This window comes from Heloderma suspectum, chromosome 6 (assembly GCF_057233095.1).
Source record: "Heloderma suspectum isolate Gila_16-S chromosome 6, 16-S_ref, whole genome shotgun sequence".
Classification (NCBI taxonomy): domain Eukaryota; kingdom Metazoa; phylum Chordata; class Lepidosauria; order Squamata; family Helodermatidae; genus Heloderma; species Heloderma suspectum.
The window spans coordinates 18,540,402-18,564,690 of NC_139463.1; the positions used below are offsets into that span (position 1 = coordinate 18,540,402).

General features: G+C 43.3%; 1 protein-coding gene across 2 annotated transcripts in view; it reads right to left on the reverse strand.

Annotated features, from left to right (window-relative positions):
* KCNJ5 (potassium inwardly rectifying channel subfamily J member 5) overlaps positions 1-23,061 on the reverse strand; it is a 42,100-nt gene extending 19,039 nt beyond the window's left edge. Inside the window, exons 1-2 of one of the 2 annotated variants that reach the window (XM_084807308.1) lie at positions 22,898-23,061; positions 17,985-18,931 (exon numbers count right to left, since the gene is read on the reverse strand). In XM_084807308.1, the coding sequence (XP_084663434.1) occupies positions 17,985-18,931; positions 22,898-22,926 (976 nt within the window). In that variant the 5' untranslated portion in view covers positions 22,927-23,061. Of the gene's footprint in view, positions 1-17,984; positions 18,932-22,782 lie in introns of both variants that reach the window. The other variant, XM_084807307.1, reaches the window with a different exon arrangement.
* Positions 23,062-24,289: the final 1,228 nt, after the last annotated feature.

The following is a 24,289-nucleotide window of genomic DNA, read 5'->3' on the forward strand; positions in this document are numbered from 1 at the left end:
TCATCACTGCTACCACCTGCTTGCTTCTGTTCCAGGAGGTGAACACTGGGTAAATTCTGGTCAATGCCAAAATGAAACTGATTTCTCATACATCTCTGTAAACTGGTGAAGCTGGAAAGCTGCATGGCAGAGGAAGGAAGGAAGGAAGGAAGGAAGGAAGGAAGGAAGGAAGGAAGGAACTCTCATGCCTTTCTTAGAAGACAGCCAGGAGCTACAGAGGAAAATGAAGCGGGGGTGAGTAGTCTTCCCTTCTCTCTGGTTAAGAATAAAAGAGGACACAATACTCTCAGTGTTGGCTCCAGGTTTTTGAGGACCCTTAGGTGAGACACCGCCAATAGGCTGCCTTAATTTTCACCACCATTCTCACCAGCTGTTATTCCTCCTCCTCCTCCTTGCTACCACTTGCTTGTATGACAGGCAGAGAGCCAGTGAACAAGTAGGAAATACCATCTATTGCTCTTCCTTCTCGCCACCACCTCCATTGTCTGGGTGAGTGGGTGAGCAAGCAGGTTGCAATGGTGAAGAGGAGGAGCAACTCCAGGGGAGCTCTTGTCAGTGGGCCCCTGCTAGGGTGTGGGCCCTCGGCAGGCGCCTGATCATGCCTATCCTTTACGTTGGCCCTGGCTACAGTGGAGGAAGAACTCCACTCTCAACTCACTGCATGAAAGCTAGAATGTCTGAACAAAGCTTAAAGGATGGATGGAGGAGGTGGACTACAGTTCCCATGGCCCCTGACCATTTGCCATGCTTGCTGTCACTGTTTGGAGTTGGAGTCCAGTAACATCCACAGTTGATGTTATTGGACTCCACAGTTACCCCACCCCTGCCTTAAAGGGTTCCAGTAATCAGCTTCTGTCCTACAGTAACAGCAGCTGCTGGCCTTCCTAGCTCTGAGCTAGTGAACTCTGACCACACTGATGTAAATGCACACCATCGACTCGTAATAGGTCTTGTTATTAATTATCATCTCATTAAAGTTGCCTGTTAAAAAGAAGCATTTCAAGCAGTGAAAGTGTCATATTTCAAGGCTACCTTTCCAGTCCATTATTTGCAAACTTTGTCAGCTTCACTAAAAATAATAAGTCTCCGGCTGGCTAATTGCCAACAAGACACAGGTTGGGTGGGAGGTTTGGCATGAAGACAATATCTGCCATAAAGTCAGAGACGATGTGCAGACTGCTTCATCATATGGAATGATGGCTTAAGGGTGAAAAAAAATTGTACTAGCTAATGTTCTCTAATTGAATCAGCCAAGTTGTTCATCAAATAACTCTGACAATGCTGAATGCGTGCAAAGTGCAGGCAGCTGATTGCTTTTATCTGCTTTGTTTTTGTAGTCTCTTTTTCCCTCCTGTGGAGCAAAGACACCTCTATGAACCTGAAAACCACAAAGAAGGGTGATGTCAGCGAGACTGAAGGCAAAGAAGGATATTAGGACATGTCTGCACTACAAATTTTCACTGTTTTCAAGTATGTTTAAGTATCCTACCAAGAAGCCTTGAGAAGTTGCCTACACAATTCTCCAGATATTCTCTGGAGATGCAAATATTTGGCACACCATCAAATATTTGTTATTCAGTTTCAGCTTTTAACAAAAATGGTTTTCCAGCCAATATATGGAAACGATGTACATGTAGAAATCAGCACAATTGTCTGACACCTGACTTAACAATAGTATTTAAAGATGCAATCCTATGCATATTTAGACAGAAAAAAGTCCTACAATTCCCAGCATGCCCCATTCAGCATGACTGGCTGGAGGGATGCTGGGAGTTGTAGGACTTTTTTTCTGTCTAAACATGCATAGGATTGTGCCCTAAGAATATGTAATGCTTACTATAGTCATTCATAAGCGGTGCAATCCTATGCATGTCTACTCAGAAGTAAGTCCTTCAAATCCTATATGGCCTATTGACTTCATCCTAAACACACTTGCTCCCAGATAAGTGTGAATAGGATTGTAGCCTTAACCAGACAGGAAACCCTCCCCTTGAAAACACAAACAACAACAAAAACATTGTTGTTGTTTTTTCTGTCAAATTTCAGTGGTGGATTTTGAAAGGAAGATCTGAACTGAAAAATTAGAGAATTCACTCAATTGAGTTTCTTTCTTTGTTTTGCTGGGGGGTGGGGGGTTGTTTCCATTCTAACACTGACCTGAGCCAATGTGAGAAACAGTGCAAGGAAATTCTGTTGAGCTAAGAGTGACTAGATACAATGTTTAATTGATTGATCAATTAAGGCTTCAATATTTAATTGATGAATCAATTAAAATATTTTGATCCACTAAAAAGATTTCCCTGATTAATCAGCTAACAGGTTTAAAAATATATATTTTTAAACATCTTTTGATATAAGAACTTGACTGTGCATGGCAGGCACCAACTTAGAAGATGCAAGATCCCTCTTGTCTCTAACAAAGGAAAGGAATGCCTCTTCGACAGGCTGGCGTCACCACCTGGCATCCTTGGACAGCTACCAGGGGCCCAGCATTCTGGTAAGGTCCACCACTGATGGTCGCTTTCGGTCTCCTTTTTTTGTGCAATTTTTGTGCAGCCTGACATTTCAAGCTGTTTTAGGCAGTTGGGTCTAGGTGCCATTTAAACCTTCCACAATGCCCTGGAGCGACACTGCATCTGAAGCATTGTGGGAAATTCAAATGGCACCTAGTCCCAGCTGCATAGTGTTGCTCAGAGAGCTGCTGGCCACTGCCAGGTAAATCTGCCAGGGACTAACAATGGAAGAGGGGGCTCACCAGAGTGCACTTTGCCTAGCTCCCTCTCAAAACTGGAGGCAGTTCTCATCTTTGAAGACATGCTCGGATGAGCATGCATCTTCTAAATGCAGGTAAAGTAAGGATGTCATGAGCATTTGAACAGGAGCACTTACTTTGAATGCTCATTAGCAACACTGAAGTGAGCAGGGCAAACTGGGCCCTGCTTACCTTGATCCTGTGATTACCAGCATCTCCCTTTCTCCTGACCAGGGGGATGCCCAGTAACTTACCTTGGGACATAGGAAGGAGCCAAATGCTGGTAGCAGGTGGTGCTCCCAGAGCCCTAGAGGAGTATTTTTCCCTATCAGGAACTACCTGTTTCCAAATCCCCCATGAGAAAATGATGCTGTTCCTGTTAATTCTGCCAGGGAGGACTCTGGGACTAATCCCAACCCTGGAATGCTAAGATACTCCACCGGAAGTATTCCCCTGCCCCGCTTTCAATAGTATCATTTCATTCATATGCAAAAATATGCAGGTTGAATTACTTAATTGATTAATCAATTAAAGTAATGATTAATTGACTAAGATTTAAACATTTGAGTGACAGTCCTATTTTTAATACTATTTCCTTTCATTGTGGAAACAGGACAGGAACTTTGAAAATGAAATGCTGTGCCTCCCTCACCATGACTGCCATGCCCCCAGTGGAAGAATCCTCCTCAGAGCTCCCACAGCCCATGTCAGAAGACCAGGAGGAGCCTGTGCCCTTGGGGGTGATGGCGCAAGTCCATCCCCACAGGAAGTGGGAGACTCCACCTCTGAGGCAGCGGCTGAGTGATCCCCTAGCCTCCAAGAATGTCATCATCTCAAGAGGCAGGCCAGAGAAACCCCTGTGAGGAGGAGTGCTCAGTTACAAAGGAAGGCTTCTCATGAGTAAAGGACTCCTTGTGAGTAGGGTCCTCCTCATGAGGACTTCTTACAAAAGCCTCTGATGTGGCGCAGTTGAATCCTGCATGACTCTCTGGAAGCTCTGGCTATATAAGCTTTCAGCTGGAACTTGCTAGGTGCTATCATCTTCAGTGGCTTGAACCCTCATTTCTCTCACTTTGCTCCATGACTGAACCTCTGTGGTACTGACCTTTGGACCTCTGCTTGACTCTGCTTCTTGGACTGCATTTGTGTTTGATTGCTTACTTGTGTTTGGATCTTGGCCATGCTTCAGACCTTTCTCTTAGAACTTTCCTTCTTGCCAGGTAATGCTGATCCTTTGACCATTGCCTGTTTACTGACTACTTCTTGCTGGATTGATACCACTGTGCTTGTCCTTTCGCCTGTTTACTGACTTATGATTGGATTTGCCCCTTAATTTGTCCTTACGCTGAGTAGGACTCAGCCAGAGCAGGACACTGACAAAGTGAAAGACTGAAGTCTGTCCACCTCTGAATGCTGCCTGCTGGTGCTGGATAGATCTGTGCATGTGTGTGTGAATGGATGAGCAACTTTACTTGCACTGCTGAGTATTATGATCCACTTGAAGCAACCCTGATACCGCTTAAATATTCTTCATTAGTCCTGGATGACTGTAAACTGTATTGCAGCTCTTCATCTTGGTGACAGGAGTTCATGAAAAATCATCATAACGAACACATTCTTAATTGGCTGTCTGAGCACTGACTCTGAGAGCTGTCTGGGACCTGCTGGTTGCAATTAAATGCAGTGAGGAGTCAGAAGGAGGAACAGTGCTCCCTCTAAGCTTCAAGGCACTGACCGCCATTACTGGAGCATAGGAAGGCATAATATGTGATGCTCAGAATACTCCCATATTCCTCCTGAGCACCTGTGGTAGGCAGGATGGTTAAAACCTTATTTTGTAATGACCCACAAAAGCATGTTTTACGACTTAGGTAAATATAGATTGAGCTAAGTGAGCTTCCCCCAAAGAATATGTCTCTTTCATTTCTGCAATGTCAAAAGTTGCAGTTTTTCATTTGTAAAAAAGAATCCTAACAATAAGGACAGTTCTGGGAAGGATCTTAAAATAATTTAGCCCAGATTGATTTTTTTAAAGTCTGCTTTTCCACCCTTGTCCAACCCTTACCCCACTCAGGACAGGAGCCTCTGCCTCTTGTATGGCAGGGATGGGCAGAAAGTGGATCTTCAGAAGTTTTGGACATCATCTCCCAGCATTCCTCACCATTGGCCATCCTGACAAGGGCTTCTGGGACCTGGAGTCCAAAACATATGGAAATTTACCTTTTGCCTACCCCTGTTGTACAGAACCAACATCCCATACATTTAACCTAATAGACAGGACTGTATGAATTCTGCAAGAACATCACGCAAGTATAGAAACTGTTATCTGATGCAGAAGATGTGATCCTGAGAATTTCAGTCTTCATTTTAAAAAAATCAAGTTTCTAATCTTCAAGCCTCGTAGAGATTTGAAAATGTGTGGGCTATGATTGCCAGAAGGTCAGAAGCTGGTAGGGAGGTGTTTATTGGAGCTGAACAGGATTCCAAGTGGTTATGAGCAATGCTTAAGTCTTTTTTCCTCTCACTGATTAACAGAAGCAAAATGCATTATGCAAAATATATTAATACATGCAAATTTTCAGAGTTTAGACAAGTAGCAGAATTCTGCTTCTCTAGGGTGAAGAATTTTGCTATTCCTTCACCTGTGTTGAACATGTACAGCTCTAGTTATAGAGACATGGGTAATGAATAGGAGTGAACAAACAATATCATGCTAGAGCCACTAGCCATAAGATTTTCTCTGAGTGAGATGATGATTATGAAACACAGTTAGTTCTTATGACTGCTTCAGTGTGTCACAGGCAAGAACCACAACACTAATCAAGATGATGTCAAATCATGGTTTGTGCTCAGTTGATGAGATCAACCTGTGTTGATGATTCTGGAGCAGATTATAAAGCAATCCATCTGTAAGCACCTTGAAAACAATGCAGTGATTACTCGAAGCCAACATGGATTTGTCAAGAACAAATCCTGCCAAACTAATCTGATCTCATTTTTTGATCAAGTAACCTCCCTTGTGGACTGCGGGAATGCTGTAGACATAATATACCTCGATTTCAGCAAAGCTTTCAACAAAGTGCCCCATGATATCCTGATGAGCAAACTAGCTCAAAGTGGGCTAGGTGAAACAATGATCTGGTGGATCCACAGTTGGCTACAGAATCGGACTCAAAGAGTGCTTATCAATGGGATCTTCTCCAACTGGAGAGAAGTAACGAGTGGGGTACTGGGCCCAGTGCTCTTCAACATTTTTATTAATGACTTGGAGGAGGAGGTGCAGGGAATGCTGATCAAATCTGCAGATGACACAAAATTGGGCGGGACAGCTAATATTTTGGAAGACAGAAACAAAATTCAAAGTGATCTGGATAGACTGGACCTCTGGGCAGAAAACCACAAAATGACATTTAATAGGGATAAATGCCAAGTTCTGCACCTAGGAAAAAGAAACCAAATGCACAGCTACAAGATGGGGGATACATGGCTCAACAACACTACAAGCGAGAAGGAGCTTGGAATTCTTGTAGATCACAAGCTGAATATGAGCCAACAAGATAGTGGGAGACAAGAGGAGGCTGGGGGATGTTGACCTGGTGTTGAATGGGGTACAGCTACCCTTGAAAGACCAGGTCCGCAGCCTGGGGGTCATTTTGGACTCCCAGCTGTCCATGGAGGCTCAGGTGTCAGCTGTGAGCCAGACAGCGCTGTATCAACTCCATCTGATACGGCAGCTGCACCCCTTCCTTCCCGACCATCTGCTCCCATTGGTAGTACATGCCCTGGTCTCCTCTCGTTTAGACTACTGTAATGCGCTCTACGTGGGGTTACCCTTGAAGATGGTTCGGAAGCTGCAGCTGGTACAGAACGCCTGATTAATCTTGCCTGATTAAAGGCAGCCGCCAGCGAGATCACATCACTCCAGTGCTGAAGGAGTTGCACTGGTTACCAGTTGTTTTCTGGGCCAAATTCAAGGTGTTGGTTTTGACCTTTAAAACCCTATATGGTTCCGGCCCAGCCTATCTTAAGGAGCGCCTCCAGCAACACCAGACAGGCCGCTTAACAAGATCAGCCTCAGATGGCCTTCTCTCTGTCCCATCAGCCAGGACAGCTAGACTGGTGGGGACGAGGGAGAGGGCCTTTTCTGTTGTGGCCCCTACTCTGTGGAACTCCCTCCCTAGGGAACTCCGCCATGCCCCCTCTTTAAGGAGCTTCCGCCGTGCATTAAAAACATGGTTGTTCAGGCAGGCATTTGGGATGGGTTAGGGTATTTTAGAAAATGTTTTTATTGTAGAATTTTATTGTTTTAAACTGTTTTATTGTATGCTGTACATCGCCCAGAGTGGCTGGGTGACCAGCCAGATGGGTGATTAATAAATTTAATAATAATAATAATAATAATAATAATAACAACAACAACAACAACAACAACAACAATGTGATGTGCCTGCAAAAAAGGCAAATGCTATTTTGGGCTACATTAACAGAAGCATAGCTTCCAAATCCTGGGAAGTACTAGTTCCCCTCTACTCAGCACTGGTTAGGTCTCATCTGGAGTAATGTGTCCAATTCTGGGCACCACATTTTAAGAAGGATGCAGACAAACTGGAGAGTGTTCAGAGGAGGGCAGCAAAGATGGTCAGGGGACTGGAAACAAAGCCCTGTGAAGAGAGACTGAAAGAAATGGGCATGTTTAGCCTTGAGAAGAGAAGACTGAGGGGAGATATGATAACACTCTTCAAGTACTTGAAAGGTTGTCACAGAAAGTAATGCCAGGATCTGTTCTCAATCATTCCAGAGTGCAGGACATTGAATCATGAGCTCATGTTACAGGAAACCAGATTCTGGCTGAACATCAGGAAAAATGTCCTGACTGTTGTGTTAGAGCAATACGACAATGGAACCAATGACCTAGGGAAGTAGTGGGCTCTCCCACGCTGGAGGCATTCAAGATGAGGCTGGACAGCCATCTGTCAGGGATGCTCTGACCTGGATTCCTGCATTGAGCAGGGGGTTGGACTCGATGGTCTTATAGGTCCCTTCCAACCCTACTATTCTATGATTCTATGATTCTATGATTCTATGATTCTATGATTCTATGATTCTATGATTCTATGATTCTGTGATTCTATGATTCTGTGATTCCATGATCAATTTAGTTGGAGTCTAAGATCATGGCATCAGGCCCCATCACTTTCTGGCATATAAAAGGGGAAGAAATGGAAGCAGTGACAGATTTTATTTTCTTGGGCTCCAAGATCACCGCAGACAGTGACTGTAGCCATGAAATTAAAAGACGCTTGCTCCTTGGGAGGAAAGCTATGGCAAACCTAGACAGCATAGTAAGAAGCAGAGACATCACCTTGCTGACAAAGATTTGTATAATCAAAGCTACGGTTTTCCCAGTAATAGCGTATGGCTGTGAGAGCTGGACTATAAGGAAGGCTGAGCGCCGAAGAATTGATGCTTTCGAACTGTGGTGCTGGAGAAGACTCTTATGAGTCCCCTGGACTGCAAAGAGGTCAAATCAGTCAGTCCTAAAGGTAATCAACCCTGAGTGCTCATTGGAAGGACAGATACTGAAGCTGAAGCTGAAATATTTTGGCCACCTAATGCAAAGAGAAAAGTGACTGGAAATGACCCTGATGCTGGGAAAGATTGAAGGCAAAAGGAGAAGGGGACGGCAGTGGATGAGATGGCTAGATAGCCTCACCGATGCAATGAATATGAACTTGAACACACTCCAGGAGAGAGCGGAGGACAGGAAGGCCTGGTGTGCTATGGTCCATGGGGTCATGAAGAGTCGGACATGACTTAACGACTGAACAACAGCTATGCATGGTGATGGTGGGGTTCAGAATCATATGCACTGAACTCACCTCTTTGCTTCACCCAACGTCTACTCATTCAAGGCTGTGTCTGCTCAGGGGCCTGCACATCAACACCTAAATGGGAATATGCTATGTACATGCAGCCTGTAACTCTCTAGATGCATAATCAACAATCATGGATGACATAAGTGACATAAGCATATGTTTGAAATATTATTAATTATACCTCTAATTATTATTTTTCACATAGTTGAAGTGTGAGTTCTAGAGCCAGTGTAGTGTTGTGATTGGGCTGAGATTGGGGATACATTTCCATTCAGCCATGAAGATCACTGGGTAGCCTAGGGCCCTCTCTGCCAAACCTGCCTCAAAGGGTAATTGTGAGAATAATGGGATGAGGAGGGGGAAGAGGACCACACATGTTGTCCTGAACTCCTCTTGGAGGGAAGGCAGGATAAAAATGTAATAAATAAGGTTTGAAATGGCTTCCAGGGCTGAATCTCTTGTTCAGCCATGCATTGTCCCATTCTGTGATTACTTGGTTACATTGGAAGCTGGTATCATCTGATGACAGTCAGATCAAGGCAAGTAAAGTCCTATCCAATAAACAGAGTCAGGTCACAGTAGGCAAGGTCAAAGTAGGCAGGTCAAAGCATGTCAGGCAATGGCAAGGCAGAAGAAAACAGGAACTTGGATAGTTCCAAGTGAGTCCTGTTAGCTGGAACTCTCTCCTACCGGAACAATAAGAGGATGTTGTCTCAGCAGAAAGCTAAAGCCAACTGAAGCCTTATGAAGGATGACAAGATCTGTAGTCTGGTCAGCTCTGCCCTCCTGGAGAAGCTGACTGGATTTACACAATCAAAACCTGCATACATTTGAAAAAAAGGCATGAAAAAAGTTTACTTTTTAAAAATGCACAAAATTGATGGGGAAATTTTCATGTGTATTTGGGAAAATACACATGAAAATACACATTTTCATGCAAAAACAATAACAAAGCTTGCAATTTGATATGGACATAAGTCAGAATGAGCATTGAGGTGGAATTTGGAGAACTTTAAAGAGCTCCAGTGTTGTTGATTCACACATGTCTACCAGGGATTCATCCTCTGAGTCAGAGAACAATGGCAGGGCAGTGTCCTTTGGCTGGGAGGGCCCTGAATAAGACCCTGGCTGTCCTATCACCAAGGAAGTTTACTGTGCCTCATTCTCATTAGAATCCTCTGCTGCACACTGGAAGGTCCAAGGGCTGGGGATCTGAGAAGCATCCGACATTCACCTAGAATCTAGGTCCTAGATCAACCTTCCCCAATCTGGTGCCCTACAGATGCTTTGGACTTCAAATTCCATCATTCCCAGCCAGCATGGCCAATGGTCAGGAATGCTGGGAGTTGTAGTCTAAAATGTTTGGAGGGTACAAGTTGGATAAGGCTGACCTAGATGCTTCTCCCATAATCATATTACTTTGACTCTTCCAGCTCCATATTTAGGTCTTAACAGCAGATGCAGTCTGCTTTTCTGGGACTAGAGAAATGAATTTACACAGATGCAAGCTGCTTAATGCTATTAGGTACCAGTCTATGTGTTCCCCTGGGTAAAAGAGTCCCATTTGTACAGTGATATGCTTTTGCCATGCTTTTAATTCTGAGCTTGTTATTGATAATGACTTCCTCTTGTACATCATTAGCCACACTTGGGCTTCTAGATGAGGAAGCGTTGAGTATGGGTAAGCATAGGATCTCTTCCCACCACTCCCAATAGCAGCAGCCTATGAAGGTGAACAGGGATATGAATTCATGGATGGATCATATATGGACGATAACCCGCAAACCAAATATTTGGCATTGTAAGAAGGAATCACGGATGGAGGCAAACCAGACTTGCACTCCTACAAAACAAGCAGCTTTAAGTGTGTGTTGGTGTGCTGCAATATTATTTGTAATTGCTGCACTATCTTTTCTGTCTGTATCAGAACCATGACAACAAAGCGGTTTAAAATAAACAGTTCTCAACCATATATGATCCATCCATGAGTTCAGATTCCTGTTCACCATCATAGGCTACTGCTATTGGGAGTGGTGGGAACAGATTCTGGGAACACAACACTACCTCATCCAGAAGCCCAAGTGTGGCTAATGATGCACAAGAGCAACTCAAGCCCAAAACTTAAACAGGAAATATTGTCAGAGAAGAAGCTCGTGGAGAGATTAAAAATGTCTCTTAGCTTAACAGATCAAATATGCAAACACATAGTGCATGCACTGATAAACACCAGCATCAATGATGCATGCTACAATTAATGTCACCACTGGACAAAATGTTGCCTTATCATTCCAAAATGCCAATGAAGGAAGAAAATGGATTTGGATGTAAGATTACAAGGTCTTCACTCCACACCCACCATAGGAGTCTCAAGTTGCAAGCTTCTTTTGGAATGGCTGAGAGAAGAACAGAAGAAGAACCCTGCTGGATCAGACTAAAGGACCCATCTAGTCTAAAATTCTGTTTCCCACAGTAGCTGATCAGATGCCTCTGAGATGCCTACAAGCAGGATCTCTCTCTCATTATTGCTCTGGTATACTGCTCTCTCCCCTTAGAACTGCTTCAGATCAACTTCTGTCTTTGGAACTCTAGTGAGGCAAATTTTTACATACATTCCAACTTGCCATGCCATTCTGATTCATCCATATTAGAACCCACTCAAAATTCTATACTTAGAATAATATTGGGTGTTCCCATACCCTTTGGGGTTTCTTAGAACTGAAATATAGGCCCTACCAATTATGAAGTATGTTCAGATATGCACTTTCCATTATTGGATTAAGCTACAAACCATGGGAGGTGGTAGATCCCTGCACTCCGTTATCAACAGAAAGTTTCTGAAAAAGGAATGTGTGTGTGGGAGATAAGATCAGTGTGTTTAATTCAATCTTATGGTTTTCCTGAGAAATACTTTTTGGCCACCTAATGCGAAGAGAAAACTCTCTGGAAAAGACCCTGATGCTGGGAAAGACTGAAGGCAAAAGGAGAAGGGGACGGCAGAGGATGAGATGGCTAGATAGCATCACCAATGCAATGAATATGAACTTGAGCACACTCCGGGAGAGAGCGCAGGACAGGAAGGCCTGGCGTGCTATGGTCCATGGGGTCACGAAGAGTCGGACACGACTGAACGACTGAACAACAACATAGTAAGACTTGGTGTGAAGACAATCTGTAAGTTGGTTTGATTCAAATTAACTTGACAATGCTGAAGTAAGTTACAACAACTCCATGGTATTAAATGTTTACATGTATAAATGCTTATGAAAGTTATCTATTGACTCTCTTGGTTAGTAGTCCTGCTGGTTAGTTTTCAGTTAATGTCCACTGCTGTGTTGGATGGCTGTATTTCATCAAAGACAGATATCTGGGGAGGAAATGATGGAGATTTTATGTCAGTATTTGTTCCATTGTTTCACTTATCAGCACTGGAGCAAGCTCTCCTGCTGCCTGAGGTGGGAGATTACACACACACACACACACACACACACACGTGCTGCTACATGCCCCCCACTCCCTTGCCATCATGTCCTGTCAGGCACCTAGAGAACGTGGCTGCGGTGGCTGTTCAGAGAGCTGGCCAGGCCACATGCCTGGCTCTGAGGGGTCCTTCCTCAGACCCAGGAGGGTTGTCCCAGGAGACTGCCTGTGGTACAGACGATTTCCTGAGAAAACTTACAACTCTCTCTTCCACCCCCCTCTCACACACAACCAATTAATTTGTACAATGCATATTTTGCCCATGCAAGAAGGCTTGGCTGGCCATGGATACTTTACTCAAGTATGCAAATGTAATGTGTGAACCAAGTGGACCAAAGTGTAGTTGATAGTAATTTCAGGGATTGCTGTGGCACTGTTTCCTTTTGTCCACTACCTTGACAGTGAGAACTGCTTGCATGGGCAGAAACTGGTTTGTGGGGTCTGGCCATATTCCACTCATTTTCTATAAATAATGTTGCTGTCTAATAGATCAATAGCGAGTGAGTGGTTCAGCTCAAACTCTCTCCTTTTGAAATCTTATAAGCCCTGGCAAGTGTCAGGTATTGATCTTGAGCACTCAGCTCCAGACATGTCTGTGGGATTCTGTTTATGTTTAAGGTTGCGTTTGTGGTTTTTAAAATGCATTGTAATAGAGAAAGTGTTTTAACAAATGCCTGTTCTTTGTCTACTTTGTTTTACTCAGACATAGGCTCCTATGGCAACAGCGTATCTTGAAGGCCACAGAAGTGGCTATTTTGAGTAGTCTCCAAGAGAGAGTTAATGGAAGTTACAGCAGGGGGGAGATTTCCCCTCAGAACGACCATGGTGTTTCATTGAGTGAAGAAATGTGTGCAAGTTAATCAAAAACACTGTGCTGTGCCAATCCTCCACCATTTAGAAATTATGCTAGCATCAGATTGAACAAAGTTATGGAAAAGGAAGAGTCTATCAGCAGCTATTAGTTATTAACTTACTCCGTGCTCAACAGTACCATAACCTGGATCCTGCAAGCAGAATTAATATGATGGTACAAAGATGAGCAGGTACAGGCAACTTGGCCTAATCGGAATAGTCTCTTCTATCACATGTAAAGATTAGCACAAACTGACCACACTCTATAGAATGCATTTGTAGCCCACTGATATATTTTTCTTTAAGAATTCTGAGTGGGAATATTCCTGCACATGCTCAGTAAAGGAGTGGCCACCATTTTAGGCAGTTACCAAAATGCAGCATGGAAGAAGCATTCTTTCTCCACTCTGCAAGTCCCTGAACCCTTGAGACAGGTTAGTAGGGAGGTTTCCTTTTGAATTTTTTTTAAAGCGACATGATTTATTTTTATCTTTTTTTACAAACACCAAGAGTTCCTTGTTGTTTATCTTCTTTTATATTATATAAAGGACTGTTTAACAAGTTGTTCCTGTGTTGCTGGATCCTGGTCTATTTTGAGAAGATTGCTGCGGAGCTGGAGTGAACTGAGTAGAGACTATTTTCTTTCTTCGGCCAGCAGAAAAATTCAGAGAGAAGTTTCATTGATGTTTTTGTTGTGGACTCAAGCTCAAAACAGAGCTCTGTTTTATTGTTTTGGTGATAAAATAGTTACGCATGTAAAATTATTACATGTGCGTTATTATTGTTGTTAATTAAGAAATTAATATGTTAATATATGTTAATTGTCCCGGTACAAGGCCTTTGCTGTGAGTCCCTTTAGAGACCCTGAAGAAAAGTGTTACACATTCAAGATCACAGTGCATGTTAGGTACAAAGAACAAAAAAGGAAACAACTGCACAATAGATATGGCTGCCCATGCATTTTGTGGAAAACTCACACCCACTTGTGTCATCATCCCTATTTACACTTCCTTTGTGTTGAGGAGAGACACAGAGTCCCATGCCTCTCCTCAGCATGGAGAAAGGGACTCGGACGCCACTGGAAGGAGCCCCTCCTTGCAGTGCTGGCCAGTGGAGGCCAGCACTGCAAGGTGCTCCAATGACAGTGGGGCAGTGAATCCACTCTGGGTTTCAGTCAGAACTTAAAGGAGCTATCCAAGGTGCCCCACTGACATTGAAGCCACCAGCTTCCACTGGTGCTGACCAAATTCCTGGGGTTGCTTGCCACTTGTCTTCCCAATGGGGATGGCAAGCAGAGCATGAATGCACTCAGATGATGCTCCTCTCAGCAACAGCTTTGTCAGATGCCTCCTCCATATGCCTCTTGCCATCCCCATTAGAGGTAGCAAGAGGTGTGCAAAAGAAGACTTGGAGACCAAGCCCTACCATGGAGGTAGGGCAATTGTGGAGGAACTGAATTGTGGAGCCCAATGGGCTGGATTAGGCCCATGGGCCAGGGCTTCTACACCCTGAATTAAACATTTCCCTTGAAAAAGCTTTTTCTCCAAATGCTTTGGGAGCCATATTTATCATGCAGCTCTCCTCTTTTTCTTTTGTTCTTGGATTTTTCTATTGCTGTTATTGATTTTCTCTGTTTGTGTAGATTACCTAGCTACCCCGTAACATGCCTTCACTACCATTTTTCACCACCAAGAAAATGCATGGTAAGTATTTAGATTTTCCTGTCACTTTTTCAGTGCAGACATTCAGGGCAGATTTGCAAGGTATTCTCAAAATAATAGGTATATCCAGGACTTTTATTCTGGATGTATCACCTCATGTGTTAGCACAATCACTAGGATGGGTTAGCAGTTAGAACAGGGGTGGACAACTTGTGGCCCTCCAGGTGTTTTGGCCTACAACTCCCATCAGCACTAGCCAGCGTAGCCAATGGTGGGGAATTATGGGAGTTGTGGGCCAAAACATCTGGAGGGCCACAAGTTGCCCACCCATGGGTTAGAAGTTAATCATTCCACCACACACTTCGGAAAGCTTGGAAAATATCCTTTCCTCAAGCAGTCTTAGAACAATGCAATAAGGCTACAATTAATATAATATAATATAATATAATATAATTATAATATAATATAATTATATAATATAATATAATTATAATATAATATAATATAATTATTATATTATATTGTATTGTATTGTATTATATAATCCACTTTAGAGAAACTGACAGTGCATGCGGAAGAGGTTGAGTGACTGTTTTGCTTTGCATTAAAAGCCATGCCAGTTCCAGGTTTTGTGATACTTTGGGCAAGATAATCTCAGTGAGCCCCTCTTCTGGAGAGGTGCCACTCCCTCACTAGTCTAGCCACTGCCCACTCACTTGCCTCTTCCTCTGAGCCCAATTGGCACAGCCTCCCAGGAAGAGGGAGGGAGAGGGAGGACAAGGTGCACAGGGCTTACTCCTCTTCCTCGCTCCTTTCACTGTTCGTTCAGACAACAGGTGAGCAGGCAGCAACAGGGCTGGGAGACACCAGGGATTGTCAATAGGCCCCCAACTGAGGTCTGGGCCTGGACAAGGGCTTGATTATGCCAAACCCTGATGCTCTCCCTGATTGAAAATTCATTGCCTGCCCATGTCTTAGCTTCTGCCAGGCCTTGCTGGCTCCAGCTTTTTGAACGCCCTTAGGCAAAACACCCTTGATGGGTCTCTTCCATCAGTAAGTACCCTCTCAGTGCCATTGTCACCAGCTGCTGTTGATCCTCCTCATCATTGCTATCCCTTGCTTTGCTTGACAGGCAGAGAGCCTGTGAGCAAGTAGGCAATGGCGTCTACTGCTCCTCCTTCATACCATCAACTTTGTCCAGGCCAGAGTGATTGAACCATCAGGTTACAATGGTGAAGAGGAGGAGCTGGTCCAGGGGGCTCTTGTCAGTGGTCCTCTGTGGGCCCCCGGGAGGTGCCCAAGCATGCCTGCTCTTGATGCTGCCCCTGCTACCAGGCATTCACAATTCATGCTTATCCATCTAATTAGCAGGAGAGCAATCTTCTTCTTGCCACTCAGCTTCTTACATGTCAGCACAACTCTCCTTAAGCAGAATAGTGAAATGCTCTCCAGGGTATGTAATATATAACACTCTCTAAACAAAACACAAAGTGTATCTCTATTCTGTTAGTTGCTCATTTGCCTATAATTTCCATGACAGACTGTTTCCTGTTTCTCCCTAATGATCCAGAGCTCAATGGAATGCAGTGTTGTTTGGTTGTGTTTCAGACCATTTATTATATATGATCTGAGTAATATGTAAAAAGAAGAAAAGGAAGCTTGTGTTCTGTGCAGGTTTTGATCCACATTCCTGACTGCTAGCTCTGATTCAAGCATGTCATGAGACACTGGAATTCCCACAGTCCAATATTCCATCCCACGTATGTCTTGGATAGCTCTGTCCTGGACTGCTGGCTTTTACTATGAGTAAAATTCAAACCCCAACGTTTTGACTCTTAGGTACAAGGTGGCCACTTATGCATTGTCATAAAAGAGGGAACACATCACCAAAAAGAGGACACCAATTTGCACATGCTAAAGTATATGTGTAGAAGAAAATTTAGAAGTCATTACTAGAATCTAGATAGAAATACAGTATGTCTCATATGTCGGCTAGACTGTCAACAGGTGACCTATGCGCCTGCTTAGTCAGCTGTCCGGGTGCTAATTTCCAAGCCCTTGCTCTCCCTTCTGTTGAGTTCTTTATCTTTAAACTATAAATAGAAGATGCTTTCAAATAGAGGACTGTCCTCTGACAGCTCTTCAAATAGAGGACTGCCCTCTGTAAAGTGGGATACATGGCCTTCCTACTTAACTACAAAAATGTCCCATTGCAATTTTCATATTTTTGTTTCTTCGAGTGCAATCCTATAGAGATAGACGGGTGCCTCCAACCTCCCCTGAAGTTGGAGGCAACCACCTATCCAATGCAGGGCGGAAGCAGCATGGAGGAGAGGATTCCCTCCATGCTGCAGCCACCCTGCACTTTGCCTTAGTCATGCATCTAAGTGTGGCTTCGGGGAGGGGGCAGGAACAGGGCTGCAGACCACCTAGGAAGCTGCCTCAAAACAGCTTCAGTGGTCTCCTCCCATCCCTGCCCCCAGGAACACCCTGTTTTCACCCTTCCATGCTCCGTGTTATGAGCATGAAGGTGGCGGTGGTGCAGTTCTCTCTGCCCTGGCTACTTGGGGGCAGGGTGCACAATTTCCTGGCTATGAGCACGTAGCACTGTCTATGAGCTCGGAGCTGGGAAACTGGAAAATCTTATCTGCCCTAGATGCTGTCTAGAGGACATAGGATTGCTCTCTTAGGCTACCTGTCTACCAAATTTAAACTTTCTGGCTGCCCTGGAAATGCCTTTGTTGTTGTTCAGTCGTTCAGTCGTGTCCGACTCTTCGTGACCCCATGGACCATAGCACGCCAGGCCTTCCTGTCCTGCGCTCTCTCCCGGAGCGTGCTCAAGTTCATATTCATTGCATGGAAATGCCTTAACACACTCTATATATTTGAAATAAGTCCAACATCAGTGTTGTCTCAGGTGTGCCCATTTGCTTCCCAGCTGGGTGAACTTCTCTGAGCCAACCCTGAATTCCCCTGTTGGGAATGATTTAACTAACACAGAAATCTTTGTGTTCCTAACTGGATAGACAGGGCCCTGTCTGCAAATGGTGATTAACTGAGTTTTTTAGTTTTCATTTAAAATACTTTAGACATTTTAACTGATGAGCTTTTATTATGTATTTTAATTTTTAATTTTGTAAACTTCTTATTTTTTTTTTAGATATGGCAAGCAGTGTGTACATTGATTGAATAAATAAATACTTGGATGGTCTGACTCAGTATAAGGAAGCTTCCTGTAATTAAAATCCATCGATTATATACATCAGGTTTCTACAGGCCATCTTGGCTTTGACACTTGAATGATGCACCTTTGACATCAGTGTTAGTGACAATAATACCAACATCGACACTGCACATATGCCTTACCAGTTGCTTCCACCATCCCCTCCAAAATGACCACGATTTCAAACTCCTCTTTCTCCAGCTGGGCACGGGACATCTCCCAAAATGGGCTCTTCTCATTGATTTCATGTGAAATGATGAGTGGAGACACCAGAAATAGCCTGTCATCCCCTGTGTCAAACCCCACATTGATGTCTGTTTGGTTCAAGGGGATAAATTCCCCTTCTTTAGTCTGTTTGGATTTAATCAGTTTGGCTCTAATGGAAGCTTCCACGATGTGGGAATTCCTTAGATCCCCAACCCGGAACATGAGACAGAGCTTCTCGTCCCTCATAGAAATCACAGCATTGTTGGAAAACATGAGGGTCTCTGCCCTCTTCTTTGGTTGGCTGATCTTCACAAACATGCATCCTACCATGAATGCATTGACTATAGAGCCCAGTATGGCCTGAACCAAAAGCAGTATGATACCCTCAGGGCATTTTTCAGTGATCACCCTATGACCATACCCAATGGTGGTCTCAGTCTCTATGGAAAACAGAAATGCTGAGACAAACCCACTGAGATTGTCAACACAAGGGATCCAGTCTTCATCTTCTGCATGATCTAGGTCTCCTCGAATGTAGGCAATGAGCCACCAAATGAACCCAAAAAACAGCCAAGTGATAGTGTAGACCATGGTGAACACAAGAAGGTTAAAGCGCCACTTGAGGTCCACCAATGTGGTAAAGAGGTCACTGAGATATCGGTAAGTTTCCTGGACGTTTCCATGGTGCACGTTGCACTTGCCGCTTTTTTCCATGTAGCGCTGGCGTGGCTTCTTGATTTCTGCTGCCAAAAGGCGTGTTCGATCCGTGGCAATCGGGACATCATCCCGGGCTTGTTTGGGAATCTTCTTATGCTCTCTTGGAGTAACACCAATTTCCATGTCCTGGTTCATGAAGATTCTGGAATCTCCAGCCATGCTTGGGCTATATAAAGGAAAAAGAAACATAACTGAAGAACAAAATAACTCTCCTAAGGAACTGTAACAGCCTTCCCCAACCTGGTGCCTTCCCAGATGTGTTGGAGTACAAGGGTTGCTGGGACTTGTAGTCCAAGACATCTTGGGGGGTGCCAGATTGGGAAAGGCTCAGCTTTAAGATTGCATTAGCAAAGGTACAGCAGATAATCCTTTTTTGCAACTTAAAAAAAACCCCAGTTTTTAAAGTTGCTGTATAAAACATTAAACACATAAAGGGCCTTCTCTTTTATGGTGCCTTGGAAGTGGAATGCTGTTGCCAGGTAGGCTCACCTGGTGCGGAATCTCTTGCCAGGTGAAGGCCTTTTAAGATCACTCTCTGGAATTGATCCGTACCTGCTTTGTACTGTGACAGTTCCGGTTTAGTTTTCAGTTTTTGTTTTTCATTGTATGATGCTTTACTAAACCTGTTTGTTTTAAACTTGTAGGCCACTTTGAGAGTCCTTTGGATTAAATAAATAAATAAATAAATAAATGGCTTTATAAAAATGGTTATCCATAGTAATACAATAGACAAATGCAAAAAGGGTTAATAATCCTTATGAAACACAGATAAAAATATGAGAAATCCATACATTAAAAGCCAAACGTGATGGTAGGAGATCTATAATTAATTTTCCCTCTTAGATGGAGGAGGAGGAGGAGGAGGAAGAGGAAGAAGAAGAGGAAGAGGAAGAGGAAGAAGGGCCAAATATGGACTGAGGCCATGGTTCTGGGGAAAGTTTTTTTAAAAAAACAAAACAAAACACCAGTTTATAATGACACTGTTTTCCCAGTCCAAATTGCCTCTGCGGGCTGCTATGTGCCCCACAGGGGTAAAAATACAGGAAGTCATGCTTTCCCATGGGGCAAACAGCAACTCATGGGGCAAACAAAGGGTGATCTGGATTGAAAAAAATGGCATGGGCTGAAAGGGTTAGCTCCTCACTGTATTGACACACCCAGCCACTTGGGAGAATGAACAGGGATTGCAACGCAGAGCAGCAGTGGCCGCATCTACCAGAAGGCAGTGTATTACACAAGAAACAGATGGGAAAGAGGCCGATGAAGAGGGCCCACCAGAAGTCATCTTGCCAAAACCTGGAGCCATACCTTAGGTCATCTCTGAAAAAAATGGAACCAGTGGAGACTGGGGGCTCCGATTTTGGTGGCGCTGTGAATCCATTCCAGGTTTCAGTCAGAACCAGCCAGAACTCTAAAAGACCTATCCAAGCTGCTGAACCTTGCCCCCAAACTAGGTTCAGCACCTCGGATAGCTCCTTTAGCAATCTGACTGGTTCTGACTGAAATCCAGAATGGATTCACAGCCCCGCTGAAATTGGAGCCACCAGTTTCCATTGTTGGGCGCCATCCTTTAGGCTCAAGATCTATTTCCAAGTACAATCACATGTAGCACATAAAACTTGATCATGGTGATTTTCCAACAGCTATGCAGTTATAACAAAATACAAAAGATCTATTAACATGTAAGGCAATCCCCAGGTTTGCCTACATTTTCTGGTTCAGGTGCCATGCCTGATTTTTAACTTTTTCCATTGATATCCAGATTCAGATTCTTGGTATCTAGAAAAATGTTTCACACCTAATATTTTCATTTAGAACTAGCCTCATCCCTCCTTCCAAATCTTCTTATCCAGCCTTCCCCAAATTTGTGGCCTTTAGATTTTTGACTTACAACTCCAAGCATTCCTGTTCTTTAGCCATGCTGGCTGGGTTGATGGGAGTTGAAGTCCTGAACATCTGGAGGGCACCAAGCTGGGAAGGTAGGACTGGTACCTTAGATATTTTCCTCATTAAAATGTCATCATTACCTTTATCCAAAATTTGCTTGGACAAATTAATCAAGTTTTGTGAGACAACAAGATACAGGTGCAAATGACTTGTCAAATCTTTCCAGTACCATCTCCAGCAAACCAATGATCATTTACAAGTACCATAAGATACTGCATTTGTTAATGGAATCCCTTTGATCCATTTAGGGGGAAAGGAAAAGAAAGAGGGAAAAATCAAAGAGAGAACTTATCATTAATCTTTGGACAAAGGAATAATCTTCTGCAGAGAACTGCTTACCAACTCTTCAGTATATCAAAGAGAGAAGATATAGCAACAGGCTTCTTGGTGCCCATCCATTGCAAATCCTATTAAAATCTAACAAACTCTATTCTTTCTCTATTTGTGAGCTTCTTGTGGCTTTAGAAATGGAGTAAGATTAAGCAACAATATAATTAGAGAGGTGTACCTTGGGAAAGGCAAACTCATGACTTTTCATCAAATGGCAGAAAGACCAAGAAAGCTGATGAGATGCAAAGTTTTATAAGCGCGTTCCCCATTAATCCCCACCCCGCAATTCCCCATCATTGTAGCTTTTCCTCTGCATTTTCCCAGGTACAAATTACAGTGAATCCTGCACTGGGCAAATATATTTCCCACAGTAAAATAGCCATCTGAAGTCTAGACACTGTATAACAAATGGGAAACACTGGTACATTGGCTGGGACAAATTGAACTCTTAGAAATACTTTAGAACAGAAGAAGTCAAAGCCAACGAGGGAGCCCAGCTAAGTTCAGTAAAATATACATGTATACCTATGAAATAATCCTTATCTCAGTATGAAAGGCAGTGTAGTACAAGACATGGGATGTTGGCTTTGATCCTGAAAGCCCTGAGTTCAAATCTCATCTTACTCATGAATGTTGTAGGTCAACTTGGCATAGTGATATACAGATTTTGTAAAATCCATTCCATATGTGTTTCATGGATTGTCAGGCATGTTTCTTTCTGTCATCTGCTCATTGATGGAATCGGATTTTTCTCAATTTCCCGAATTTGTATTTGTGCACTTCTAAAAATGTGCATTGGCATAAATGTGCAAATCCCTCTCAAATCTGTATGTTCATAGCTTATGGGGGGAAATGCACATTTTCAGCTGGTGTGTGTATTTTCTTTTTGTATGACTAAATTTCTGTACAATTCTGGAAAGTAAAAAGCCAGTCTGCAAGCTTGCAGAATCTGTGCAACTCAGAAAGAGCTAGTCCACTGAAGAATCAGATTAATAGAAATCTGAACTCATTTGAATCTGTTGCAGATTTCTCTGACTTCCCTAACTTGACATACACATTTCTCCTTTAGCCTCCACTCAATGGCTACAAGATGCGAGCAAGAGATTGCAAAAATAGGATTAATCTGGAAAAATTACTCCGTGTATTACTACTGGCAGCTTCTCAGACAGAATATCGACCCATTTTAATGTTTTTATTTATCACCTTCAAACAACAGAAGCACAAAGTTATGCAAGTTAAAACAAACTGGATATGAATACATAAATATATATATTTATATAAAAATGAGACACATGAGAGACATTACAAATCCTTCATGCTGCTTTAGCTATCCCCGAATCAGCTCATAATTTTGACAAGGCATGCAATTCAGCCTCCAATTGATGTTTAATTTAAGACCTCCTGCTTTCCATTACATGCTTAAGATTCCAACCCTACACACACCTACCAAGGAGCAAGCCTCATTAAACACAGTGGGATTTCCCTCCAGGAAACATGCAAAGGATTGTGCTATAAACTATTTTCTCAATCTCCAAGAAATGCCGAAATATTAACAAAGCTGAGATTTAATAGATATGAGCTTTAACTTTCCAGATTTTCTTTCTTTCTTTTTTTCCTTCCTTCCTTCCTTCCTTCCTTCCTTCCTTCCTTCCTTTCTCTCTCTCTCTCTCCCTCTCCCTCTCCCTTTCCCTCTCTTTCTTTTTCAATCATAAGCCTAGTTACTGCTATCGAATCAATTACCTAGGAAGATGTGGTGATGATCTGAGTATTTTCATATGGGGAAAAAGAAATTAAATTAATGGCAGTTCTGTGCAAGCAACAGAATCAGACACCGGGTTGTAAAACGGTGGCTCACCTCTCCCAGCCACATTCTGCCAGAGCCATGGAGTCAGTCGGTCACATGGACCACCCTGTTATGGTTATTCACCAGCCTTGGTTAAACAGGGCTAAGGATAATGCTTCTGTCACTTTTGTATAAAGCCACTTGTTCCTTCAGGATAGGCTGCAGAAAGCTGTGGCAGCTGCAAATGGAGAGGAAAAGGTAAAGCATTGTTCTGTTATCAGTCGCGCAAAGAGGCTTTTTATCAAGCTTCTCTATATCATGTAGCTTTTACAAGCATGCCAAGGCTGGGTGGGTGGGAGTTGCTACTGTTCCCATCACCACCGCCACCGCCAGGCTGCTTCAAGAATTCTGAGGTTTCACCCAAGTGCCTCTGAAGAAAAGCAATTTGTCCTTTCTCTGAGAAGAACCAAGATTTCTTTGGAAAAGGAGGTAAGCATAACACGCATCTGAGCATGTACTGAGTGGGACATAGGAGTACAGTGGCCAAATATGAACTGCCAAAAAAGAGGAAACACATCACCAGAAAAGAGGAAACCAATTTGCATAAAATTTGCATATGCTAACTTATATGTATAGATTTATGCATACTAATTTATATGTATAGAAATACATACACATTTAAGAAATGATAATTATATTTTTTACAGAAATATACTACAGCTCACCATAGTGCAGAAGACTGTGGTCAGGTGATCTTTGTTCCTGCCTCTGCAGTCTGCTGCCTTGGTGTTAACTGTGGTTGGGCAGCCATTCTTATGGTTCTCTGTCCTTAAATTGGAATAGAATGGGATAGCCTTTCAAACAGAGGATGCCTTCAAATACAAGATGACGCTCTGGCAGCCATTCAAATAGAGGACTGTCCTTTCTAAAAGAGGACACATGGCCACCCTACATAGGAAGCTGCTTGGTCCATCTAGCAGTGGCAGCAGCAGGGCTGGTCCTACCATTGGGCAGAGTGAGGCAGTTGCTTCAGATGGCAGATACTGGGAGGTGGCAGGAAAGTGTCGGAGCTAGCTGGCTTCAGACCCAGTGGAGGAAGATGTTCCATACCCGGTATTGAAGTAAGATTCTTCTGCTAGTCAAGTTGGCTTGGGAGTGGGTGCCATCTTGTTCTTCACATCAGGCAGCAAAATGTCTTGGATCAGACCTGGACAGCAGCTCTCAGTGACATCCAAGAGGCCCGGCCAGCACTCCTTGCAAACCAAGTATACACCCTAACACGCCTCTCAGAATCCTTTGCAATGCTTAAGGTTTCTAAAGCAAATATACAGATGGTTGTTTGCTGACAAATTAATTTGGAAAAAGGTTACCAGAAGGCACAAAGTTTGAAAAACACAGCTATCAAGGACAGGGCCTTTGGAAAAAAAAGATTCTGAGACACACTCTGTGGCTCTGTGACCTGAT